A 24,292-nucleotide genomic window follows, 5' to 3' on the forward strand; every position below is an offset into this window, starting at 1 on the left:
CAAAACTGTAATGTGTATTGCCTTTAATGTTAGAATTCTGTGTATCTGATAGTTTAGTTTGACAGAAATTAAATCAGGGAATTAGCTGGTAGTACTAATACTGTTTTTTCCCTTTAAGTGCCTTTTTTTTTCCTTAGAAATTCCAAGCTAATCAAACTGTTGACTGGTTCACTTTTAGGTAACTAGTTAGAAACAAAAAACAATAGTTATATAATTATGTGCAAGTTCTCTGCTTTCAGCATTATTAATCAAGTGTTGCTGTCAGGAGAAATAACAGAATGAAGTTGGGAAGGGAAGCTGTAGCTTGATACTGACTTTCTGGTATTCTCATAATAATTGCTGTATATCTGTGCCTTTTACTGTATAACTCAGTTTCTGCATCAGTATCTGAAAATGGAGCCTTTCTCTCCCTGTTCTGTTCTTGAAATGACCCTCAAACTGTGCTGCAGTCAGCTTTCACATTTGTGGTTACTAAGGGAAACAGAAGTGAGAAGTATCTGTCTTATGTACTGGAAATACAATTAAGCCTATAAATAATGCTTATAGAGTTGATGTTAAAATAGGGACAGTCTGCCACAGTTATCTTTGAATGCTTTTGAAGCTGGACATGATAAATAAAAATGACAATTGCTTTATGAAAAGTCTTTACTTGACCTCTTGGTCAGGAATAAGAGATATGGGGAAGACTTAACTCTGTTACATTAAGCCAAGCTATGATAATTGCTTAAGTACTGAGAGGGCTTGATAGTCTTTTGGATAGAGACAGAGTATGTGTGTAGTGGAGCAAGAAGCATTTCATTAGTGTGGCTTTTATTGGAATTTGGATATAATTTTAGCCTGCTCTAAGGACTTCTTTGAAGTTGGAACTCAAAACAGAAATTCCTGCTTAGGTTCTAGCAGTTGAAGAATGTTAATGTAAATGTGACTGTTCTTGGTGTTATATTGACTCCATTTGATCTGAAATACCTGGGAAAAACAGTTAGATGTAGCTCTGCATTACTGGCATCCATACTCAGTAAATCCAGTAATTTGGCTCTTGCCACCGTGTGAGTGCTTTTACTTTGGTATGTAACATTCCAGGCAAAGTAAAAGCAACAAGCTTTCCTTTTTTTAACTTGGCTGTGTTTGTGGCAAGTTGTCATGTACTTCTGCAGGTTTTTGTGTTCCAGTAGGTGGAGTTTTAGATCCAAAAATAGCTTTCTTAATACATACTGAAGTATGCATCACTTCCTTGTGAGTCAAAAAAGATGATTCACAGGAATCACAGGCATTTTGTCATTAAACTTAGTCCACCTTCTAAAGGAGCCTGTTGCATGTATGGAACATGGTGCATTTCTGCTTCACAAATACTGTATTCTGTCAGGTCTTGCTGTACGTCTCACTCATAAAGCTCATGAAACACTTGAATAGCATCATGTTTGGTTAATATTGTGTGCATATAATTAATGAAATGCACGGATATAATCTTTAGGAACTGAGCTTATGCTCACTGTAAGAGAGGTTTGGTACCTATTGTGGTAATTTGCTACTATGTGTTATTTATTACCTTATTATATGTGAAGAGGTGCACTTGTGTCTTGTTTCTGACTTCATCCTACTTCCTGTCACAGTGACAACACGTGTGCACACACATGTATTTATATACCTGCACGTGTTGCTGCTTTGAGAAGTAGTAGAGAGTGAAGGCAGAAACCAGACTCCTCCTCACCTTCCAGCATTGTTGAAGTTAGTGGGATTTTTTGTCTTTTTTAAGATCATAATTTAATATGTTTATTTTTCCAGTGGCAACATGGTTTTAGGAGTGAAGGTCTTATTTGTATTCATGAAGTTCAGAGTGAGTTGCCATCTCACTTGTGCAAACTGTGGGGTTTTAATATGAAGTAGACTTCACACCACAATTTTTTTAGAATTAACATTACTATGGGACAAGTAAACAATAAAGTAAATTTTCTCTTTAAAGCTAAAGACCAAATGCAGTTGATGTTTAAGATTTTAATCTAAAATTCCCAAGGCATAAAAACTTGAACCTGCTGTTCTGTATGTAGCATCAGAGAGATGTCAATAGATATGGTACTAATTAATGGAAGTAAGTCCTGAACTGCCTCTAAAGGATACAGAAAAAACTGGTTCATTTTTGCTGATACTGCTTAGACAGTGAACAGATATTTTTTAATAGAGTTTATCCTTTTCTCAATATGAGTCAGCATATTAGATGCAAGTTGATACTGTCTGTTATTTCAGAATTCACAGTTGCTGCTCAAGCCATATGTTTTCCCCTTCAGCCTTTTGTGTTCCATGTTGTACAAACACACGGGTGCCTGCCTATAGGTGTGAGAAGAGCCAGCTATGGGTGAATAATGGAGCATGAGCAGAGTGCTGCTTCTGATCACCAGTGATTGTAGCATGCTAGCTTGTGTCTTGAAGACTTCAGTGAAAGCCTTTTAACTGCTCTTCCTTTCGAGGAGAAGAAAGAAATAATTGTGGTTATTTACAGATAAGTTTAATTTTTGTTTAGAAAAATGTTTGTAAGTAGTTAAAATGGATGACCTGGTTTATGAGTGTTGGAGGGTCTAATCTAAGATTTCCCTTTATCTCTCTGGGGATTGAAGGCTGTGCTCTCCTGAAGTACAACAGATGATGTTGTCCAGGTTAAGGAAAGAGCGCAGTATCAATTCCTGAATGTCACAGAAGCCTTTAGTAGACCATAGCCTCGAGACTGAGTTTTCAGCTTGTGTATAGAGAGTGCTAAGGGCTCTCTTCTGGTGCCACTGGTTCTATTTCCATTGCAAGCCTTTACATGCTATTTGGAAAGCTACACAATTAGGAGTTTTGGTGATTTATTTTTTTCATTTACTGGCTTTTCCATTTCAAACCCAAGAGTATGTTCTTTTTCAGCTGCCACTTTTCTTTGAGTATGCCATTGTCATAATCTTTTAAGCTGCTTTGAGGTTATCTCTATTGGAAATAGAGATAAAGTAACCTCACCATTATGATCTATGTCTTTTACTAATTATTTTTGAAGTTGGCTTTATGATATTTACAGGGTTTATTTTACTGATGTTGCATATTATATAAGTTAGGCCTGTTAACAATTAGTTAATATAGTCATAATTGGTATTTCTGAAGGCTTGGGTACAGTGCCAAAGCTGTGTTATTTACTCCCTTTTGTTCTCACTTTTTTTTTTTTTTAGTCTTCCTATCTGTTTAATTTTATTAGTTTAAGAGCATTAAAATAAGCTATTTTTGATTTTCTGGCTCTTGGACATCTAGTGTTGAAACAAACAATAATTATTTCTGCACCCTGATTCATATGTATTTGATATTTAATTTTTAATGGCAGAATGAGTGAATTCTGACTGTTAAGATGCAATTACAGTAAAGTTCATTAAAATACCAGTAGAATAAAGTTTTTAATAACTTCGCCAGCTGTTGATCTGAAGGAAAAATGGTAGTTTGAATCGGAGATAGTGGTGGCTGAAGTTCTCTGTCTGTTGTTCCCAGGTGCATAAGTGCACCTGGGAAACATGGGTGCATTCTCAATGAAGATGTAATATTAAAATATTAATATAAAATTTTAAACATTCAGAATAGCATTTAACTAGCTACCTCAATATATAGGAAATTTCTTTTCTGAGAGAGAAGGAATAACTTGCCGTCTCCTATAGTAGTGAATGGATAGGGAAAAAGCTGGGAATCCATGGTATGTGGTGGCACTGTTCAAATCTTGTTAGTTCTGTGCTTTCCTACAAAGTTATTCTTTGAGGTTTTGGCTGTTCAGATTCTACTCTTTAGAATAGTGGAGGGCCTGAGAACTGGAAAATAGGTCTTGGAATCTAGGAAGATATTTCAGGAATTCTCTATTATGTGAGCAGTGTCATTGTTTTGAGAAGGTATCTGCTGGTCCCTGAAGTCCCATGTAGTGGGACTTTGTGTGCAAACTTGACAGTGAAACAAAAAGGAAGCTTATACTTGCCAGTGTGTTTATCATGAGTGAGGTAAACCCTTTATTTGCCAAGCTATTTCACAAGATGTTTTTATTTCAGAACACTGTATAGAGTGAATGCATGCTAAAAAGGGCTTATGCTTTGTGGTTTGAATGCTTTTAATTTGTTTTATGTCATAAGTTAGTCTAAAAACACAATTGCTTTAACGATTAAGTGAAACATAAGAAAGATTTACCTAGCAGTTGACTGTTGCCCTTCAACTTTATGTGAGTGCAAACTTAGGCAAAACTATTGAATTTCACTTCACAGTTTGTTTTAGCAAAGTTTCTGCATCATGTGGAGCTTCTGATGGAAATCTTACTGTTCAGTGATTTGGTGGTTAGTTTTCTTATGGTCTGTGAAGCATGTAGTACATATCTGGTTATGTTACAGTCCTGTTCTGATTTTTGCTGCAGTACCAGTTAAACATGGCATATGAAAATATTCTTTTTTTATAAAATATATATATCTGTGATCATATAGTACTGAATGACTGAGAGCTACTACAATAGAGTCTTGCATACTGGAAATACTAGTATAGAAAGATGTTTGCTGCTTTGTTTAGCTTTTTAGCTTCCTGTATAAAAAAATCTTGTAATAGATTTCTAATCCTATCTTAAAAAAGCCACTTGCCTTTTCTTTGGCAATGCTTATATTGTTTTGTTAGTGAATCTAGGTTGAGAAGTGTATCTTTACGAAATTATATGGAAAAGAATTCTTTAGCTCTACTTACATTGAGCTGGAAATACATCTTGGCTTATATAGCTTCATCTTGGCTGAACTGATAAAATCTGTTTTTTCCTGGTACAGAGTCTATGAAGTCTTGTGCCATTATGAAGTAAACCTTCTGGTTGTTTGTTTCCTTGTATCACCATTATTCCTAAGGCTTGGAATTCTTTATTCTGAAATAGTCTTTCTGTGTAAAACTTTTTTCCTTTTGCTTTCTTCTAGTAGGTAATTTTGACTACACTTTGCGAGATGGATTTCAGAATCTGAGCTTGAAATAAAATACTTTCCTTGGTTAGGAATCACTTTCTCAAAATGCTTATGCTCCATCTGCTGTCATAGTAGTCGACCTGCTTTGCTTCAGCATTTTTGCATTTTCTTAGCGATGGATTTTACCTGAAAGTCACGGTCTAATAGAAGCTTATTTCAATAGTAAAAGGGTGTGTTTATATTTATAGAGAGAACTCTTCAGCTTTTCTGTAGGTGAAAAGTAGTTGAAGAGGGGGAATGAATCATTCTGATCATTCTGTGAACCCAGGCAATGGTGCATTGCCCAGTGGTAACCAGCAGTGCATTTGTAGATCAGAAGGTCTGGTGCAGTAACTGAGCCAACAGCTCAGACTGTGTGACTGACACTTCTGGCCACCTGGAAACATAGTGGGAAGGTGTGTGCTTCTACAGGGGGTTGAAGTAGACTAATATTTAGGGGCTAAGTATGCTTTTTGTGGTGGCTTTGTTGTTTTTTGGGGGGTGGGCAGTCATAAGTAATAAAGTTCATCAGAATCTTGGTAAATCTACATATGCTAAAATATGTAAGCTACTGTTTGAACTGACTGCTTACAGGTTTGTTTTGTTTGTTTGTTTTTCCCCAATTGATACAGGTGGAATCAAGAGATACTTTAAACAGTATTGCCTTGAAATTTGATACAACACCCAATGAACTGGTTCAATTAAATAAGCTTTTCTCCAGAGCAGTCGTTCCTGGACAGGTACTATTACACTATACATGTTACTTATTCAACAAAGTCCTCTTTTACTATATTTTTCATTCCTACCAGAGTGCTAAAGTACTTTTCTTACTGATTTTCTTATTGGCTTTGTAAAAGACTTTTTCCTTTTTCTCCGGTCTGTTCCTTGTGCTTATTAAATAACTGCCTAAAAGGAAACATGTAAGAAAGCCACCTGTGTCCCTTATGTAAGATCAGAGGACTTTTAAAACTAGATGTACTTAATGGTACAATAATAACACTTAGATACAAGCCATATTGTTGCTTTGGAAATATAGCAGGCTGTTTATGAACTCTAGCTCAGCAGACACGTTCAGGGTAGAGCTTACAAACAACATTCCGTGACTGTATAGTACTGCCTACAATTCTGTTTTAACAAATTGAATAATGTTTATATTCCGCTCTGGAAACTTGATGTTTTTACCAGCAGTATTTGAATTATCATTCACTTATGATAGGTCACTGTTATGTTTTTTTTCTCCCCTCCTATTTTTGCCTTCAATTTTCACTTCTCCTTGAATGCCAGGCCTGGAAACAAATGATAGGTCAACTGTGGTATCAGCCATTTGGTATTTTCCCTTTGTTTGATAAAGTTCTGTGTTCATTTCTGATTGCTGCAGAACTTTCTCTAGGTAAATTGAATGCCTACCATGGCTGAAATAATGTATTTAAAAGTGTGAATACTTTCAGTTGAATTTTTTAATATATTTAGTGAGTCTGTTTCCTTATTGCTGAAATAGTAGAGTCATAGCAACAGAAATATTTGGACACATTTCCTTGGACACTTATTTCTGTCATGCTGTATACTTCTAATGCTTTCTATATGAACTTCTTCCTCTGTTATGACTGAAAATCAAAATTATATCAATATAGCATTTAAAACTTGAAATGCTAAAATTTCAAGTGCTTTGCTTAGTATTATTTTTTCCCTCAACTCATAATTCTTTTAAAAGTAGTGGGAACAGAAATGGTTTTGTGTAGCTTATTTCGAGAAAGCGTAGTAAATATACTTAACTGGTGGGAAATCTAAAGTAAATTTGAAGGCATAACTAACTTCTATCTACATTATATCTTCTTTATAGATTTTGTATGTTCCTGACCCAGACTACATATCTAGTGTGGACAGCTCCCCCTCTCTAAGTCCTGTAAGTCCCCTATCACCTACATCTTCCGAAGCAGAGCTTGACAAGGCTACAGTAAATGTAGGTATATCTATTGTCCTTAAAATTAATTTTCCCTCACAAGATAAATGTTACAGATATTATGCTTTCTTCTTAAACTGTCCTTTTGTTTTGGGGAGAAAGTATTAGACAGTACTTGGAGTTGAAAGTAAAATTGTTCCTTTTAAAAGTAAATACAAGCTTTTGATCTTTGTAAATTATAGTTTTCAATGTGAAAACTGATTTGAAGTCAAATTACTTGTAGCAAAATACTGTCATTGAACTTGAAAATCTTAGTTACTGTTGCATTTCTGTATTTGTTACATTTCAGAGCTTGTTAAGCATTTGTCTCTAATCTTATTGATGGTTTTGGCAGAAAAGACATACTGGCAGGAATGCTCAGTTTCTCCCTGCTTGCTCTAGAGGTGTCGGAGAGGACTCTCTAGTTTCATTTCACAAAATGAAGTAAAAAAGGGAGTTTTGGTGAAGGACTAATGCAGAATTAATTATAGCTGACTTTTACTCAGTAGTTCTACATTTGCAGATTTTCAAAATGCAAAAATGTTTAGCCACCTGTGTTGAGGTGTAATTCAGCTCAAATGTAGATTTTTGGGTAGCAGCTGGCTTTGTAGGAAGAAATGTTTCTTTCCAGGAGCACTGGTTTGCTGTCAGCAGCATCCCATAGGGAACAGTCCAACCAGGAAGATTCAGTATTTAAGCCTGAGGTGCTCTGCAGGTTTTGCAACTATGATCTCATTTGGATGCTTCTCCATGCATCACCGCTGTTCTGTTCCCAGTTACAATAAGAAATTTTCTTGTTAGCGTATTTTGACATTACTCAGTCAAACTGTCAAGCATCTGTTCCAGGATTCTGTATGCTCAGAGTTTAGGGAGGTTTGAGACTTAAAGACGAGTTTAAATATAAAGATTTTGCTTTGTTGCTGATGAGGTTCCCATGCTTCATTACAAAGTCTATGGTGGCCCTTGGACTGAGAAACACTGTTTGGTTTTGCTGTGATATCTTTTCTCTGTCTTAATGTGCCAGTCCTTATGTCTGTCATTTATGTTGAATAATTTCTTTTATGTTTGGTGGCAAACTGAGGGTGGTGTAGCATAGTAAGCAGACTCACCTGCAAGAATACATTCTTGTATCATATATCTTTTGGCTATGTCAGTATCAGAAAGACCTACCCATGTCACATATGTTGTAAGAAGTTACTAGAGGGAAAAATTATCAATTTTACTGTTGGAAATCTGAGCTTTTCCTATAGAGTCCATGCCAGAAAAATACCTTATTCTTTCTTTGTCAATTATTTTGTGTATCTCTTCGCATATAAGATAAGGTGATGTAACCATAGCTGTAATTTGTTTGAAAACTTTTTTGTTGACTGTATGCTCATATGGGAGATAAAAACTTGAAAGTTTAGAAGAAACAAAGTAAATGAAAATACTTGAAAACCCCTTCTGCAAAAGATTTTTTTCATTTAGTGTGGTCAGTCCTGTGCTAGTAACAATTGGAATGTTAAATTTCATTTAACTGATGCACAAAATAGTTATGTAACAATAAAATATATTGTTATATCGTGGATCATCACAAGCAGTTCTTAAATGCTTCAGGGAAGGTCAGATTAGCAATGAGATAATATACAATATAATTATTTTGTTTCTGAGGCCTTTCAAAGTACATCTAAGCAAAGAAGAAATATTGTCAAAAAATCAAGGAACAAATCACTTGTATGTGCCAGTGTGGACTGTGCGTGTTTGGTTTTGTTTTCAGTCTTCTCTAACAACTCAAAAGGCACTTAATTTCTGTGTGGGCAGTTAAGGCTGGAGGGTTTTGTTCTTTATCATAGCACCTGTCTTTCATGGTTTTATTTTCTCTTTTTGCTGATTGCTATCATTATGAAGGAGAGACATACTAGTGTACATTTTAATGCTCTCTTGATTTGTCTTCTTTGACTGTCCCCCAGTTTTGTGGTTTAAATTTGATCATGTTTCAATGTAAAGATGTGTTCCTTTGCTTATATAATGTAAAGGAGTCTTCTCTCTGCTCTGGTCAATATAATCAGTGATTTTTTAATAAGAAGGCTAACAAATATCTGAATGCCTGTTCAGTCAAAAATAAACTGACGTGTTCTATTCTTTTTATTTTGTTTTATTGAAAATTGGAGTAGCTTACCCACAGCCATGTGGCTAGATACAAGCCAGCATGTGGCTGATAAAAGACCTGCATAACTTTTCGTTAAAGCTTGGGGATTTTTGGTAGGTTTTTTTGTTGGTTTATTTTTTGTTTTGTTTTAATTTTGTTACACCTAAGATTTCATTGTGTATTTCAATAATTTTGTTGCTGCCAGTAAGACTATGTAAGAACTAGCTTGGGTTTTGAAGCTTTTCTGGTGCTGCTGGGTTTTTGAAAGATTTTCTGATTCAGCAGTCTTAGACGCATATTTGAAAAGATGCTATATGCTTTGCTACCTATCAAGCTTAAATTCCACTTCAAAATAATATGTAGTGACAAGGGCATCATCATTAAATTGGAAAGTCTACCATTGTGGTGGTGCATCCCTCTGCCCCTCCTTTTCCCAGGCTATACTGGGATCTGATATTGTATCATGTGGCAATATGATGAGAAGCAGCTGGCTTATGAGTGGGCTTGGATATCAGCTGAGCACTTTCAGAGTCATTTGCTGAGTTGTGTCACAAGAGCACCCTGTAGTTTTCAGTAGGAAGGCATATGTAGAAGGAGAATTAGTCTCCAGGAGGTTTGTTTCCTAATTATACCTTGATTAGCTTTTTCAGCAAAATTCAGTTTAGTGTTCTGTATATTGTTTTGGTTTTCTGGTTGATCTGTAAAGAAGGTTGAAAGATGCTGACAAAGGCTAAAGTAGTGCCAGAGAAATGATGAACTGAAAACAGTTGTGCGTAGTGTTCCTAGATATGATTAAAGGCATTTATCTGCAATCTGTGACTAGAACTGAACAGGAAAGCAGAAAACCAAAGGGAACATGGGAGTTCCTGTTTTTTTAAAAATAGTAATATTTTATTAGTAACTAAAAATAGCAATTGGGTATGAAATTGAAGTCTTTAGATGTGGATGAAGCACCAGACAGAGTTTCTGTGTCTATTAAAATAGACTTTGATGAAGTCTGTCTACTGTTTGTTTATCTTTAGTTTGAAAACAGATTTTTTTGTTGTCTGTCCTGTCCCTGGTAGGGTTCCATGTTCACTACTCAGTTGGATATACTGGTAGACAGTGAGGTAGATAACTATTATCTTCCCAGGGAAGTCATGAAGGCAATCCTCTGAAAGTTAAATCCAGGCATGTGACTGACAAAGATGGTTGGAAACAGCCAGAGAAAATTTACCAAGTCTGTATCATACCTGACAACACTGATTGCTTTCTGTGAGGAAATGACAGGCTCAGCAGATGAGGGAAGGCATGTTTCTTACTCTGACTAGAGCCAGGCCCTTGACACTGTTCCAAAGCAGCCCAGTTAAAATACTGGAAAAATGTGAACTGTATGGGTAGAGTAGAACATGGGCCAGAAACATTGCCAGGATCATTGTATTCAAATTTATTCAGCATTTGTGTATGTGAGTTTTAAAAAAAAATCTTTTGTAGAACCATAGAATAGGTTGGGTTGGAAGAGACCTTAAAAGTATCTAGTTCCAACCCCTCTGCCATAGGTAGGGACACCTTCCACTAGACCAGGTTGCTCACACCCCCATCCAGCCTGGCCTTGAACACTGTTTGCTGTGTTGGTGGTCAGTTTCAAATCCTTGAGTCTCTGTTGGGGCAGTTCTTTTATAGCTGTCCATCAACGACCTGACTGGTCAAGTTACACAGCAGAAAATCTCCAGAAGTTGATATTGAGAAAAGCAAGTTGCTAAGTTCTTCTTTGTTTCTTTGTATTTCCTTTCAGGATTCAGATGGAGTCCAGCAGAAGGAGTCAGCTGTTTCACCAGCACATGCATGTGTTCGTCCTTCAAGAGTGGTATCATCCACCTCCGAAGAGGAGGAAGCATTTACAGAGAAATTTCTAAAAATTAATTGCAAGTACATCACTAATGGCAAGGTACTGAGACATTCAGGTTTTACTGTGACTGTATAGGATGTAATAATAAAGCATATTTAAGGTAGAAACATAGAATGGACTTTAGTCAGGGATTAATAGGTGAATCAACTCACATGTATATGTCTGTATAAATATGCTATTATTTTTAACTCACTGTTTCCTTTGGGTTCTCCAGGCCTCTTGTTCAGGACATGATTGATGCAGGCAGTTGACAGGAGATACCCTGATGCTGTACTGTTACATTATTCTTGTATGTGGAGGACATGAGGTCTGTTTGTTCCTTATGCTAGTATCTCTCAGAGGTAATTTTCTTTACTTACAGTGGGCAATACCATGCCTTAAACTGTACTAGAAAATACACAGTTGTGTAGCTTTGCTTCCTTATTTTTTTTTTAAGCAGAACAAGGAGAGCAGAATAAGCCTCTGATTCTACAACAAGTTCTATATTGTTCACCATTTGATTTGGTGTGGTGTGGTAGAAACCTTGATTTTGTTTTTTTTCTTTGAAGCAGTTACAGTTCTTTCAATAGCATCATTACACCAAATGCCTCCAAGTTAGTGACACTTAATTAACCTCTGTTTAGCTCATAAGTGCACAAGTCTTGCACAGACTTCTAGGGACTGAGGTGAAGTGTTTTGCCATTATCTCAGAACATTTTAGCAAAAATCAAAATGTATTGCTCCCCTACCTCACAGAAAAATTACTATTAAACACTTTATCTATGAAAAATGCGTTCACTCAATGAATACAATAAAATTCAAAGTACTTGTAGTACTTCCTCCTTTACCTGAAGTTCAGGTGTATATGTAGAAGTACTGCTTTTTGTGTGCTGTTCAGCATAGGTTTGCAGATAAGGTATACTAATTATAAACAGATTAATAAGAATCTCCTAAAACTGTGATTTTTGGTTTTTTGGCTGATGGGGAAAGGATTGCAAATCTATGTTTGTCTAGGCTTGAAGCCTTTTGACAATCTATGTGTATTGACAAATGCTACTTGTTTGAAGCTGGTGAGGCAAGTACTGGAACAGCTTTGTTTTTTACTTTGTTCTACTTTTCAGGTAGTTTTTTCACTTGTTGCATTCTGTCTGTGGGTGACTTTCTAGGTTGATCCTAGGCACATTCTTACTTATCAGTTTTAAGTGCTGTTATGCAGAGGAATTGAGACCTGTGAGTCTTGGTTAGAAATTTGATGTTAAAATGTTGGGGTTAAAATTTACAACATATTATTTATGTGCTGTAATTTCTCCTCAGAATATTACAGGGAGTATTAATGGTCTTTAGCTTTCAGCATTACAGCCTATTTTGTAAGAGCTTCAGGGAGAATTCTGTTTCTAAATAGTTGTATAACCCATCACAGTGTCTATCCATACTTGGGAAGGTGGGTGGGAGAAAAATGAATACTGACTTGCTCAGATTTGAGTGCCAGATCTTGTAAGTCTAGCATGTAATTTAGACTTTGTGCCACATATGGTAGGAATGTCCTCTTGAATGTTGTCTTGCCTCTCCTTGATAAATTTCCTTATGATGCAGGATGATAAACTTGCAAAAGTTTTCTGGAAAAAACTTGAAATATTTATCTTCTGCTTCCTACTCTGAAAGTGATTTTTGAAGCTCATAGTTAGCCATTCTTTGGGGCTTCAGCTGTGAAGTCTGTCATCACTGTGACTGCTGTTTGTAAACTGAAATTTAGTAAAAGTCTATTTTTCAATGTGTCTGTGCAAACGAGCTTTCATTACAGTGAGGTTGTCTCATTTCTCACTTTTTAAGACTGTTTATTCTGTATATGGTTGGAGTTGCATTTAGTCACACTAGTGACTTTCTGGATAAGCACGAAGGAGTTCTCTGAGAAGCAGTGTTTGGAACCTGGAATGCTGGCTCTGTTCATTGCACTTGCTCCATGTTAACTGGTTATGGCTACTGATAGAGGCAGGGTGATGTGAATATTCTGTACAGACAATAAATCAGTGTCACGGTGTGCTGCAGTCACACCTTGACTTGCAAGGTGTGCCCTGTCTTACAGCTGCACTGTTGGCTTCTGCTGTAGAAAAGTGTGCTGCTCTGGGTTTTTTTCATTCTCTGCACTGTTCTTTGAGCCAAAAGAAAGATACTTTCAAAAGCCTGCTTGATTGTAACTGAATCAAGTAAGGGAAGTTTGTTATTTTTGCTAATTTACTTAACTGTTTTGAAATGTAGTAGGTAAAGGAAAATTACTGATACTGAGGCTTGAAAAACCCAAACCACTGACCTGGAAATGAAAGCACAGAAAACACACATTTATCATTCATTAAGTGAAAAGGAGGACATTGATGAGGTTCAAAACTTCTATGAGAAACAAGACATAAAATAAATGTCACTTTCATGATAAAAGTTGAATAAATCATAAAGTACAGTTTTTATTCAAAAAAATGTGTGTTCAAAAATGTACTGGAATTATTTAGAGAGCTTATCTTTGAAAACTTCTTGTTAGAAGTCCATGCAAACTTTTTTAGAACTGTTTTACTGAACTGCTTAATCTTAATATGTGGGCTCACCGATGTGATAATTTGGCTCTAAACCTCCCTTTATAATGATTGTTCAGATTTCCATCTCAGGTATTGCATGGGAGTTAGAGCTTCCATTTCCTGAGGTGTAAGGAATTTTAATGGTAAGAAGACAAAACTGATTCAGAACTGAATATCTGCTTGTGCAGTTTAGTCTACTTTCAAGATGTATATTTTTATGTATCTGGATTAATATTTTCTGGACTGGCTTTAAGAATCAAGAGATCTATTTTTTTTAATAACCTAGAATTTCCACATTGTTTTTAAGTAACAGAGTGGCTTAGCATTTCTCTTTGAGGATCTTAAATCTGAACTTCGCCTGAACAGAGTTTTACTTAATGTTTTAAAATCTATTGCCTACAGGAAAGTTGACTTTTGCAAGTGCTATTTTGGGGAGTTTTGTTCCACAACCAGAACTTCCTGTAACAGTATCGTGTTGAACTACTTAGTAGCAACATGCAGAGTCTAATTTGTATTTCATTTTCATAGACAGTATTTTTAGTATTTTTTCTTGCAACAACTACTTAGTAATTATAGTCCAAGAGAAACAAGTCATTGGTTATTTTGTGGAGGATGCCCTAAAAAACTATTTCCCAAGGTTCTGTAGCAACAATTAAGCTGTCTATAGATGTTCATTTTTAAAATTATTTTTTCCCAAGGACTAGAAAATTTGGATTATAGCAAACATCAGGATACTGGAGTCATGTGGCACTTGGTAGTGTGCATGCCATTGTCCAGTGTTTTTACTGGAGCTTGTGCTCAGATTTGCAGATCTCTAACAACATTGTGTTGTTAGAGACAACATAATTCAAATAATATTCAATTGAAATAATATTCAATGAAAAATTCAACATAATTAAAATAATTCTTGTGGCTATTTTGAAAAAATGTATTTGTGAAAAAATAAAGAGTTGCTTCTGAAATGTTAAGTGAATATTTGATTTATTTTAAAGGGATCTGGGCTGAAGACCCAACTTAGTAGCCCAGAAAGCAGAAGCTGGGTTCATCTTTTCTGAATATTGGTAGACAAAGGCATAGAAAGGGCTTTGTTTATCATGGGGGCTTATTTATGAAATTCTTCACTTTGAAGAATATATTAACGCTGAAAATATTTTCAGTAGCTCAACCATGTCAGAGAAAGAGCTTGGGAACTTTCTCCCTGCTCCAAAAGCAAGGAACCAAAGAGATTATATATGGGGAGCAGACTAGGCTCTCAGTCATCTTTGGAAGTAACTTACCAAGAGCAGCATTACAGAATCATTTAGGTTGGAAAACACCTCTAAGGTGAAGCCCATTCTTTCCCTGATTACTGTGTTGTCCCTTAGACCATGGCACTAAGTACCACATCCAGTCGCACTTGAACACTTGAACCTCCCAGGATGGTGACTCCACCACCTCACTGGGCAGCCCATTCCAATGCTTCATATCCTTTTTGTGAAGAAATTTGTCTTGATGTCCAACCTAAACCTGCTCTGGCACACCTTGTCTGAGCTTCCTCTTCTCCAGGCTGAACAAGCCCAGCTTCCTATGCTGCTGCTCACAGGACTTAATCTCTAGACCATTCATCAGTTGGCCTTTTGTGAACTTGCTCCAGCACCTTGATGTGCTTCCTGAATTGAGGGATCCGGAACTGAACACAGTATTTGACATGTGGCCTCAGCAGGGCTGAGAACAGAGTGCCCTGGTCCTGCCAGCCACACTATTGATACAGAGATACTCCAGGGTTTTTTTTGGTGTCACCATTATTACCCATTCCTGGGTATTTTATGACATGACTTTTAGATCTGCTGCCATAGTGCATAAATGTGTATGAGTAACCAGAAAAATTGTTTTAGAACCTTAAGTGCATGATACTAAAATGCTTGAGAGTTCATCATTGTGTATTCTGATACAATAGTTCTGGAATATATGTATTTTAGGTGTGCTGGCATAGAAATCTGTCTGATCCTTCATTTCCAGCATGGAAATGAAGTTTCAGGTGTTTCCTTTAAAGAAGAGATGCAAATTTTATTGACTTATGCAAATCTGTGGTGTTGGCTCTCAAATGCTGGAGTTGCTGCAGTTTCTATCTCTTAGGAAAGACTGAGTATGCATGAGCAGCTCTTAAGCAGTTGGCTAAAGGTTTGTGTGCTGCCACTTGTATGTTTTATTCTGATGTTCTTTTTTCCTCCCAGAATCAATAGCACTTGGTTTGTGTCCATACTAGAAACAACATCTACTGAGTAATAGGTTTTAAGGAAGCTTTTACTCCTGCAAACAAGGTAGTAAAGACAGAAGGTATTTTTCCTGCAGGAGTCATAGAAATTGTAAGAGCAAGTGTCAGAAATGTTGGCATGTCTGAAAAAGAGTAATTAAAATCTGCAGCCAAACAAATGTTTCTTCATCTGGCTCTTACCTGAGCATTGCTTAGCTACCTGGGTTAACATTCAGTGATCCTTGGAGGTAATAATGAAAAGTGACAAAAATACTAATGCTAATTAATTTACTATTAGGAACTTAATTTTTATTAATATGGAGCAGCAGTTCTTCTCTAGAAGAGTATACTAAAGTGTTCATCTAGTAACTGTGGGCCATGTCTAGTAACTGTGAACCAGAAGTGTTGCATTATGTTTTTTAGATAATTAAGAATGAAACAGGTCATCTCTTGTTAAGGTGCTATAAATGCATTGTTTTCAAGATACCTCTGTAATCTTTCACTTCCTTATACTAATTGCAAGTGAAATATTTGATCAGACACTTAGTCAAATTCAGATAAAAGCCTGCTAGGTCTGAGTATTTAATTCTCAATTTCTATTGCTGTAGTAAATTTTACACAGAAATACACTTTCCAATTAATTTTCATGTGGAATGCCTGCCTACCTATTGGTGTTGAGGGTTTCTTCTAAGGTGAACGTAAGGTTTTATTATTTCTAGCTGTGTCTTTGAGGCTGCAGAGGTAAACTTTAATCCTTAATTCCATATGTGCTAAGGCCATGTCAATGTACCAGTGTCAGTTTTCTCTAGTAAGCTTCTGTTTACAATAGAAGGTCTCTTAAATTTGTTTTTCTTATATAGTGAGTAGCCTTGCACACGCATAGATTTTTGTCCTTGATATCATGGTGTTTGCTTAAGATACTAACAAGCCTGGCTTGTGGGTTTGGGAGGGGTAAGTTGTTGTTTTCTGAACGGCTAAAACTGAGTCTGAAGCGAGACAACTGAAATGAGTGGTTGGTGTGTAGCTCGTTCTTCATACATGTTATTCTGATGATGTGACTCTCTAATATTCAGATAAACAGTGTCAAACATATGAAGATTTTTTTCTTTAATCAATTTTTGGCCTGTGCTATCAGCTGAAGCAGTCTTATCTGTGCTCTTGAAAGCAAGTTATAAAGCATTGGAGCTTGTTGACACAAATGATATCTTTGTTGTGACAGCACACTCCTTGACAGAAAAATATCATCTCTTTATTGTCTCAAAAGCTTTAGCACTTCCTGTGTGCTTAATTTGTCAAGGAAGGTTCATGAGACAGCAGACAATATTATTCTGGAAATGAAGAGCTCTTTAATGAACTCAATTACTGGTTTGTTTTTTTTTTTTCTGCTGAGTAATACATAATTGTGGAAGTTGGTGTTTAACATTTAAATCCTTCAATAGAGCAGTCATACAGCCTTACCATTTTCCCTTCAGCCTGGCAGTTTAGAATATCCACATGCAGTGTATGGGCAGTGAAAGAATAGAATAGGATATTTTGGTTGGAAGGGACTTACAGTGATCATCTAATCCATCTGCCAGTAAACCTATTACAATTTCTGGGTCACATCTAGAGAGTATTAATAAAATTCCATTTTCATCACCTTTAATGAAAGAGCTCAGATGTAGAAAAGCTGTTGCTTTGTTGTTGTAATTATTTACAGAATTCACAGAAGTTATATTTGTTTAAAGAGAAGCAGTCATTCTTCTCAGTAGACTCATTGACTTCTGCAGTCTTGTTAAATTTGTTTTCTAGACTACAATAGATGTAACAAAATGTAGACTTCTCTTGACAGTTGTCCTTTTGGAGGACAACCTTGAAAGTCTATTTCCACAATACAGTGCTAGGAAAGAAATGGCCATAACAGCTTTGTTTCAGTTCTTTAAACACCTTGGAATTATGTAGATGTCTTCTGCTGACTTCAAACTCTTCAGCACATGTGTTGCACTCTAAAAGATGTATATGAAATCTGATTAAGCACTGAACTAAAAGACTCAAGCACAGATGCTTGGGCTGCTTTTGAGACATGTCTTCATTTTTCCATACTAGAAATAGCATTAGTCATTGTTGAGACTTTAATAACACTTTTGTTTTGGTTGGGGTCATATTATGACTTGCTCTTTTCTTTTTACTACTTGGCATCTTTGTTTTCCTACTGTGAAGGTCGTCAACCATCACCTGGGAACAAAATTTCTCGAGTTCAGAAGAGCTGTATCTGTGTTTGTGCTGTGCTAATGTCTTATCAAAACAATTGAAAACAGTCTCCTCCAACACACACCCTTCATAATAGTTGTGAATGTTTTTTCAGTAAGATAAATATTTACTTCCTTCAACAGCATGTGAACAGAGTTCTTGCGTGAAAGTTTGGAATGTCTGACAAGATTTGTAGTCTTTAGAAGTCAAGATCTGTAACTGAAGTATTCCTGTCACTCTACTTAAAGCTAGGTTTTTTTCCAGTTCACAGTTTTAGCTCGAACTTTACTGTTCCAACAGTTGAATGAATTTCTGTAGGAGGCAATTGCTGTTTGCATGTCTTTCTAACTTTTTTTCTTCAAACAGAGTTGAACATAGTTTAAACTAACTTTGTTTTTATACTTCTGTTGAATAAGAACCCTACAATTCATAGTATGAATATAAACCTCAAAGTTTTTCATAGTTAAAGTTTAAACTCTACTTGCATTCATGTACTGCAGTAGTATCATTGTGATTAAAACCATACAAAGTTTCATCTTTGATAGTCTTGAGTCTTTTTTATTCTAGTTTCATTCTGTAAATGTTTGTCCAATCAGTCATGTGTCTGTTAAGTTAGAAGGACTTGTATCAGCCTCTCTGTTACTTTTGTGTAAAATAAATTAAGATAAATTATAGATTTTTAAGGTCTCTCTACATAAGTACTAGAAAGTGAGAGAGAAGAGTTAGGAGTCAAGTTTTAGACAAAAATTGCTTTCAAACTTACCAGTTAAGCCCTGTGGTTTTTGGGAAGGATGTCTCCTTATCTCAGAGGATCTGTTTAGTGTATTCTTCAGTGTGTAAGGTTTCTCTTACTTTACTAAAACCAGTGATTGATTAGTTGTGAGGAATAAAACTGTTTTCTTTTGGGAAAGCAGGTGGTATTAATTTGCTTCCCCAGAAAACGTTACAGTTTCTTGTGTTTAACAGTGACTTAGTAACATAACAGGTTGCTTAAATATCAATAAAAAATGGCTTTATTAAAAAAAAGAAAAAGAAAACACCTTTTTCCTACTGAAAAATGAAGAATAAGCTGGAATTTGAAGGAGAAAAATTACCACTTCTTTTCCTTCTCATTTTAGGGTACGGTCAATGGTGTGCTGCTAGTGACGCCAAATAATATAATGTTTGATCCTCATAAAATGGATCCTCTGGTCCAAGAGAATGGCTGTGAAGAATATGGCATCATGTGTCCAATGGAAGAAGTGATGTCAGCCGCTCTGTATAAGGAAATTGTGGACAGCAAAATTAAGGAGTCATTAAGCATGTAAGATAGAACAGTATTTGTAAAGCTTCGAGTAAATCTGAATTGTAGCCACATTGTTGACCATACAAAACTAGCAAACCAGCATTTTCCTTCTTTTTCTTCTTAGGAAAGGATGTCAAAGATTGGCTTGGAAAGATCCTATAGAAAGTTTGCTTTACCTTCAGTTCTCACATCCTATATATGATATAGGATAAATCTTCTATATACATGGATTCTAATTTCTTCCAGTAGTCTCTCATAAAGATCTGCAGTACCATCATTTCCTCTGCCCCTTCCCCACTTTGGAAACAGTAGTCGAGGTTGTTTGGTTCTTCAATAATTTAAAAACTGGCGTTCACAATTAGTGCAGCTTTGACAATTTTAGGTACAATTTTTTATTGTTTAGGATTTTTCACTTGCTTCTCAATCTTGTTGCTCTGACAAATGATTTAAACTCATTTTCTATGATTTGTATATATTATCATGGGCCTAGGAGTATGTTTGTTTTTCTCCCTTTATGGCTAGGGGAGGGACTGCATATTCACCTTAGGTGTAGTCTTTTTTTGGAGTAAACATTGAATTTGGATTGGTGAGGTCTAAGCACCAATCCAAATTAGGGGCTTTTAGTGCAGCAGGCATTTAAAATCAAATTTAAAGAGCAGTATGAGAAATTTTTGTTCCATTCTCTCTGTTTTGTATGGCCAGCTTTTATATTGTCATCAGAAAAAGAAATTCTGTCTTGAAATCTAAAAAGGATTTAAAAAGAAATCAGGCTGCCTTTACCAATCACAGCCCATAAAGCACAAACATTTGCAGACTGCCTCAATTATCTAGCTGTAGGAAGGGGTGCTTCTTTAACCAGGAGAGTGTAAAGCTGTTTGCTTGAAAGGTAATGCTGTACCCTACTTAAAATAGTTGCATTTTTTTAAGATATTCAGTAACTCTTAAAAATACTCTCTTACAGTTCATATAGGTAGTACCCTAAGCACATCTTTCTTGATAATCTTAACTAAATGGACACTCAGAAGTAGTAGAACTTGCCTCATCCCATTTATGAGCTGAGTTTTGGCATAAACCTGAATGAACGGATATGTTGGCATGGTCTTGTTTGCTGCCCAATGTCATGTGTCTGTTGAAAGGGCAACTGAAATACATGTTGCTAAAGTAGTACTTTTGGGCCTTTTTATGTTGAATGATGATGCCTTCAGCATAATTTTTTTCTTGAAGTTTATTTGCCAGACTGAGTTTTAAAAAGTGGTGCACAGTTCCTGTTTCAATTGATAGTGGAAAGAATTAGATAACTCTATGCTTGAGTCATGTTATTGCGGTTGCAAAACAAGTATTTTTCTAAAATGCTTAGTTTGTTAATAAGTTAATAATGCAGTTGATTTTTGTGCTCTCATGGCACATGCATTTTGTCTTTTGTTTATAATATGAATGCATGTGGAATGAAAATGTGTCTGCTAATAAAAAGTCATACTCTGCATTCAGAGGCCTGTATGCCCAGTTTGATTTATCTTTCTTGTCAGCTGTGTAAACTACTGGATGGAACACTAGCTGCTAGCATTTTTTCTTCAGTCCCTGCACTTTTGTGTCTTAGCTAAATATGAGGCATATTTGTAAATTTGGGGGAAAGCAAAAATCTTTTAAGTCTAAACAGAAGTCCTGATAGCTTCAGCTAGATCTGACAAGACCCATGTGTCTTGAGGTATTTGACACTTAAGTCGTATTTTCTCACTGATTTTTTTTCCCTACATATTCTGCTGTTATAGTAAACCTTCTTCTACTCTCCCAATTTTCCCAACTGTCAAACCTGCTTAAACTTGGGAAAGCAATCTTATTTTCAGTATTCATGTTGTTGATATGGAAAATGGCCATAAGCCCAGTGGATGTTTTGGTTCTTAAAACTAAAATTTGTATGGTTTGTAAATGTTGTATGGTTTCTGTATATAAACCATAATCTATGCTGAAACTGTACAAAAACATCTGACTGCATACAGATGTTTTACAGATCACATGAATCTTACATTGTGCTTCTATAAGAGCACCTGTAATGAGTATAATCCTGCAAATTTAAAGAAATGGCCTAGTCTAATAGGTAATGGATTATTAAGCTGAACCCACGTGCTTTGTAAGCAAAATCATTCAGTCAGCTAAAGCTTGCTACAAGTTTCATGTTAATACTTAGATAAGAGGGTGCATATGCTTTGCAAACATCCTGAACTTTAGCAGCATCTCAGTAATATGATGTAACTGAACATGAAGTTTTGTGAGACTGTGGAGTGTATTTATTGTCCTGCAAAACAGAGATTAACATACAAGCTTCTTAAAAGCATTTAGTACTAGGTAATGGAAGAGTTGGTGTGCTTCTGACAGCAAAGTTGACATTGAGAACTCTAGCCAAGGGTAAGTCTAAATATGAGAATTTTTTGTGATGGCTGTGTACTGCCCAGGTTTTTTGACAACAAAGAAAAGCTTGAGTTCTGTAGGTCTACTTGAATGCTCATAGTACCTTTCTAGTCTTCCTCTTCTAAAAGTCATAGAATTTCTAGTTAGTTTATTTTGAAAGGCAGGTTTAAGCAAGATTATTTCCTCTGGGTAAAATAAATTTTTATGCTTGCTGTTTTTTTACACTATTTATCAGCATCTTCAGTTGTATCAAGTTGTTTGGAATTTATTTTGCCAAACAATGGTATCCTCAAAGTCAGGTGATGACTGCTGATGACACTAAACACTGTTTCAGGCATTTTCTGTGGGCAGAGTAGTGAGATATACTTTGATGGTTCCTACTGTTCTGCATTTACTGGCTTTGATATCTGAGGTTAGACCAGATGATTTCTGCTATTCACATCTAATCTGTAAGCTATGTGTCAGCTTCCTTGTAGGGTGGGACCTGTCTGTACAATTGTACTGACTGCTTGGGGAGACAAAACCTAAAAAACTGTGGATGATTTTTACCTTTAGAGATTTTGGTTGTGTGTAGCTTTTTGTTAGTTTTACTTTGGTTTTTATTTTATTTTTACACTTCAAGTGCCTCTAATAATCTTGTTAGTTTCATAGGAGAGTTTCTTGTGAAAGATTTGTTGTGAACTTGGGAAGTCCCAGCTGTGTTGTGCTGACAAAAGGTCAGCTACATTTACCATTATGGTATCACATTTTATGCTTGTTTATTACTAATGCTCTGGATTAAATTGGTTTTTAGGATGTTTGGGTTTTTTTTAAGAGCTTGAATAAAACAGTGAAGAAAAGAGCTTGATACTTTAGAGGTACCTGTTATAACAGCGTTCTTATTTTGCTCAACAGAGATGTAGAACAGCTGTCAGTAAGGGAACTTGGCCATTCCAAGAAAACTGCAAAGAGCAATACAGATGACACGGATTCCAGGGTTCGGGACACAGGCAATGACAGTGCTAGTACTGCCCCGAGAAGCACAGAGGAGTCTCTTTCAGAAGATGTATTCACAGAATCAGAACTCTCTCCAATTCGTGAGGAGCTTGTTTCCTCAGATGAGCTTCGACAAGATAAATCTTCTGGAGCATCATCAGAATCTGTGCAAACAATAAACCAGACTAGTGCTGAATGTTTAACAGTCATTTCAGACTCCAATGAAGCTGCCAGTGACTTGAAGCCCAGTGCCGAAATGGTTGTAGGTGTTAAACAGTTTGGTACCCACTTAAGTTCAGAAAGTGCTAAAAAGTCTGTAAGGGGGGGAGAAGAATCTGGTGAAAACACTGCAGATGTCCTCCAGCAGTCTTTGCAAAGATCACAGGGTGGTGAGGAACACAGCAAGGAGACAGAAGTGGGCAAGGATCAGGATTCCTCACTAGGAAAAAAAGCAGATAATGAGATGGAAGAGGAATGTCCAGGTTGTGAAGATACCACAGACTCTCAAAAGAAAGAGACACCTAGCAAAGGAAAAGTAGTGGGAGAGCAAAGTCAAGACTCAGAGGAAGAAGTTGAAGAACTCCGCAAGCTCTGGAAGACCCACACTATGCAACAAACAAAGCAGCAAAGAGAAAACATGCACCAGGATTCACAAAAAGAAATCAGTCAGAAAGCTGTATCTGCAGGAGATGGGCGGGTAGAAGGTGAGTCAGTGCGTATTTATGGGTACAGTATTAACCTTCAGATTTAAAATGTATCACCCTCCAGTTTAGTGGAAATTTTGGATTTTTTTCATGGTGTACACCATATTTCTCCATGTGCTGATTATATTTCTCGTTGGCTTGAAGATACTCCAAAGTTAAACTTTACATAAACTTTTGGAGAAAATGCTTTCATTCTGTTTTACTTGCATCTTGTCTTACTTTGATGCTGACTAGAACAAGGTTAAACATCCAAAAAGCTTGATTCAAGAAAAATAAGGGCTAGATATTAGGAAACTACTGCTATGGATACAGTGAACAGCTAGGTTTTATTTCTGGAGTGCCTTGATTCTTCTGCAAAGATCAGGGTCCTAGGATTATTAGTTGGAAGTTACCCTTAGAGTCCGTTCAAGTGTTTATCATACAGAAATATGCTGTGCCTTTAAACAACTTAAATGTGCTTCTGGATGAATTTGAATTGGCTTTCTAAAAAATTCACAAGTTACTTTCTAATGTCTTCCCATTTTACTAATGGAGATAACTATTTGTTTTAATTTTGCAATATTTGGGGGACTAGAAAAGACTCTATTAGTGTGTGACAGGCATTAAAGATAAGTGAGGTGCATTTGAAGATTAAATTCATTGTGTTGATTATTAAAGTTGAAATTATATTGAATAGAAGTGCATTCTTTGGTTAACAGAAGTTTGTCTACTCTTCAGAATCTTATATAATGGTTTTTGCTTGTTGGTTTTTCTGGGGGGTTTTGTGGTTGGTTGGGTTAGGGGTTTTTCTGTCATTTAAGGATGTAACTGAATTTTGAAATTTGAAGCAGATGAATACTTGCATCATTCTGATAAATTTGGCTTTTATGCCTTAAATATTAGAAGTATTCCTAATACTTCTGGCTACTTTCTAATATACTTACGAATACTTCTGGCGGATGTCAGCTAGCAGTAGTTGCTGGTTGTAACTTTAAAAAAATTCAAGCGCTAAGTCGTCTTTGGCA

The 24,292-nt window shown here is 36.1% G+C and overlaps 1 protein-coding gene across 11 annotated transcripts in view; it reads left to right on the forward strand.

Moving 5' to 3' along the window:
• OXR1 (oxidation resistance 1) overlaps positions 1-24,292 on the forward strand; it is a 256,987-nt gene that overhangs the window by 195,727 nt on the left and 36,968 nt on the right. For 8 of the 11 annotated variants that reach the window (XM_064394450.1, XM_064394432.1, XM_064394442.1 and 5 more), the window contains 5 exons: positions 5,591-5,698; positions 6,799-6,918; positions 10,800-10,952; positions 19,037-19,221; positions 22,504-23,288. In XM_064394450.1, coding sequence (XP_064250520.1) covers positions 5,591-5,698; positions 6,799-6,918; positions 10,800-10,952; positions 19,037-19,221; positions 22,504-23,288 — 1,351 coding nt within the window. The remainder of the gene's footprint in view (positions 1-5,590; positions 5,699-6,798; positions 6,919-10,799; positions 10,953-19,036; positions 19,222-22,503; positions 23,289-24,292) is intronic. The other 3 variants (XM_064394464.1, XM_064394488.1, XM_064394483.1) reach the window with 1 other exon arrangement.

Source organism: Passer domesticus, chromosome 1, assembly GCF_036417665.1.
Source record: "Passer domesticus isolate bPasDom1 chromosome 1, bPasDom1.hap1, whole genome shotgun sequence".
Taxonomy (NCBI): Eukaryota; Metazoa; Chordata; class Aves; order Passeriformes; family Passeridae; genus Passer; species Passer domesticus.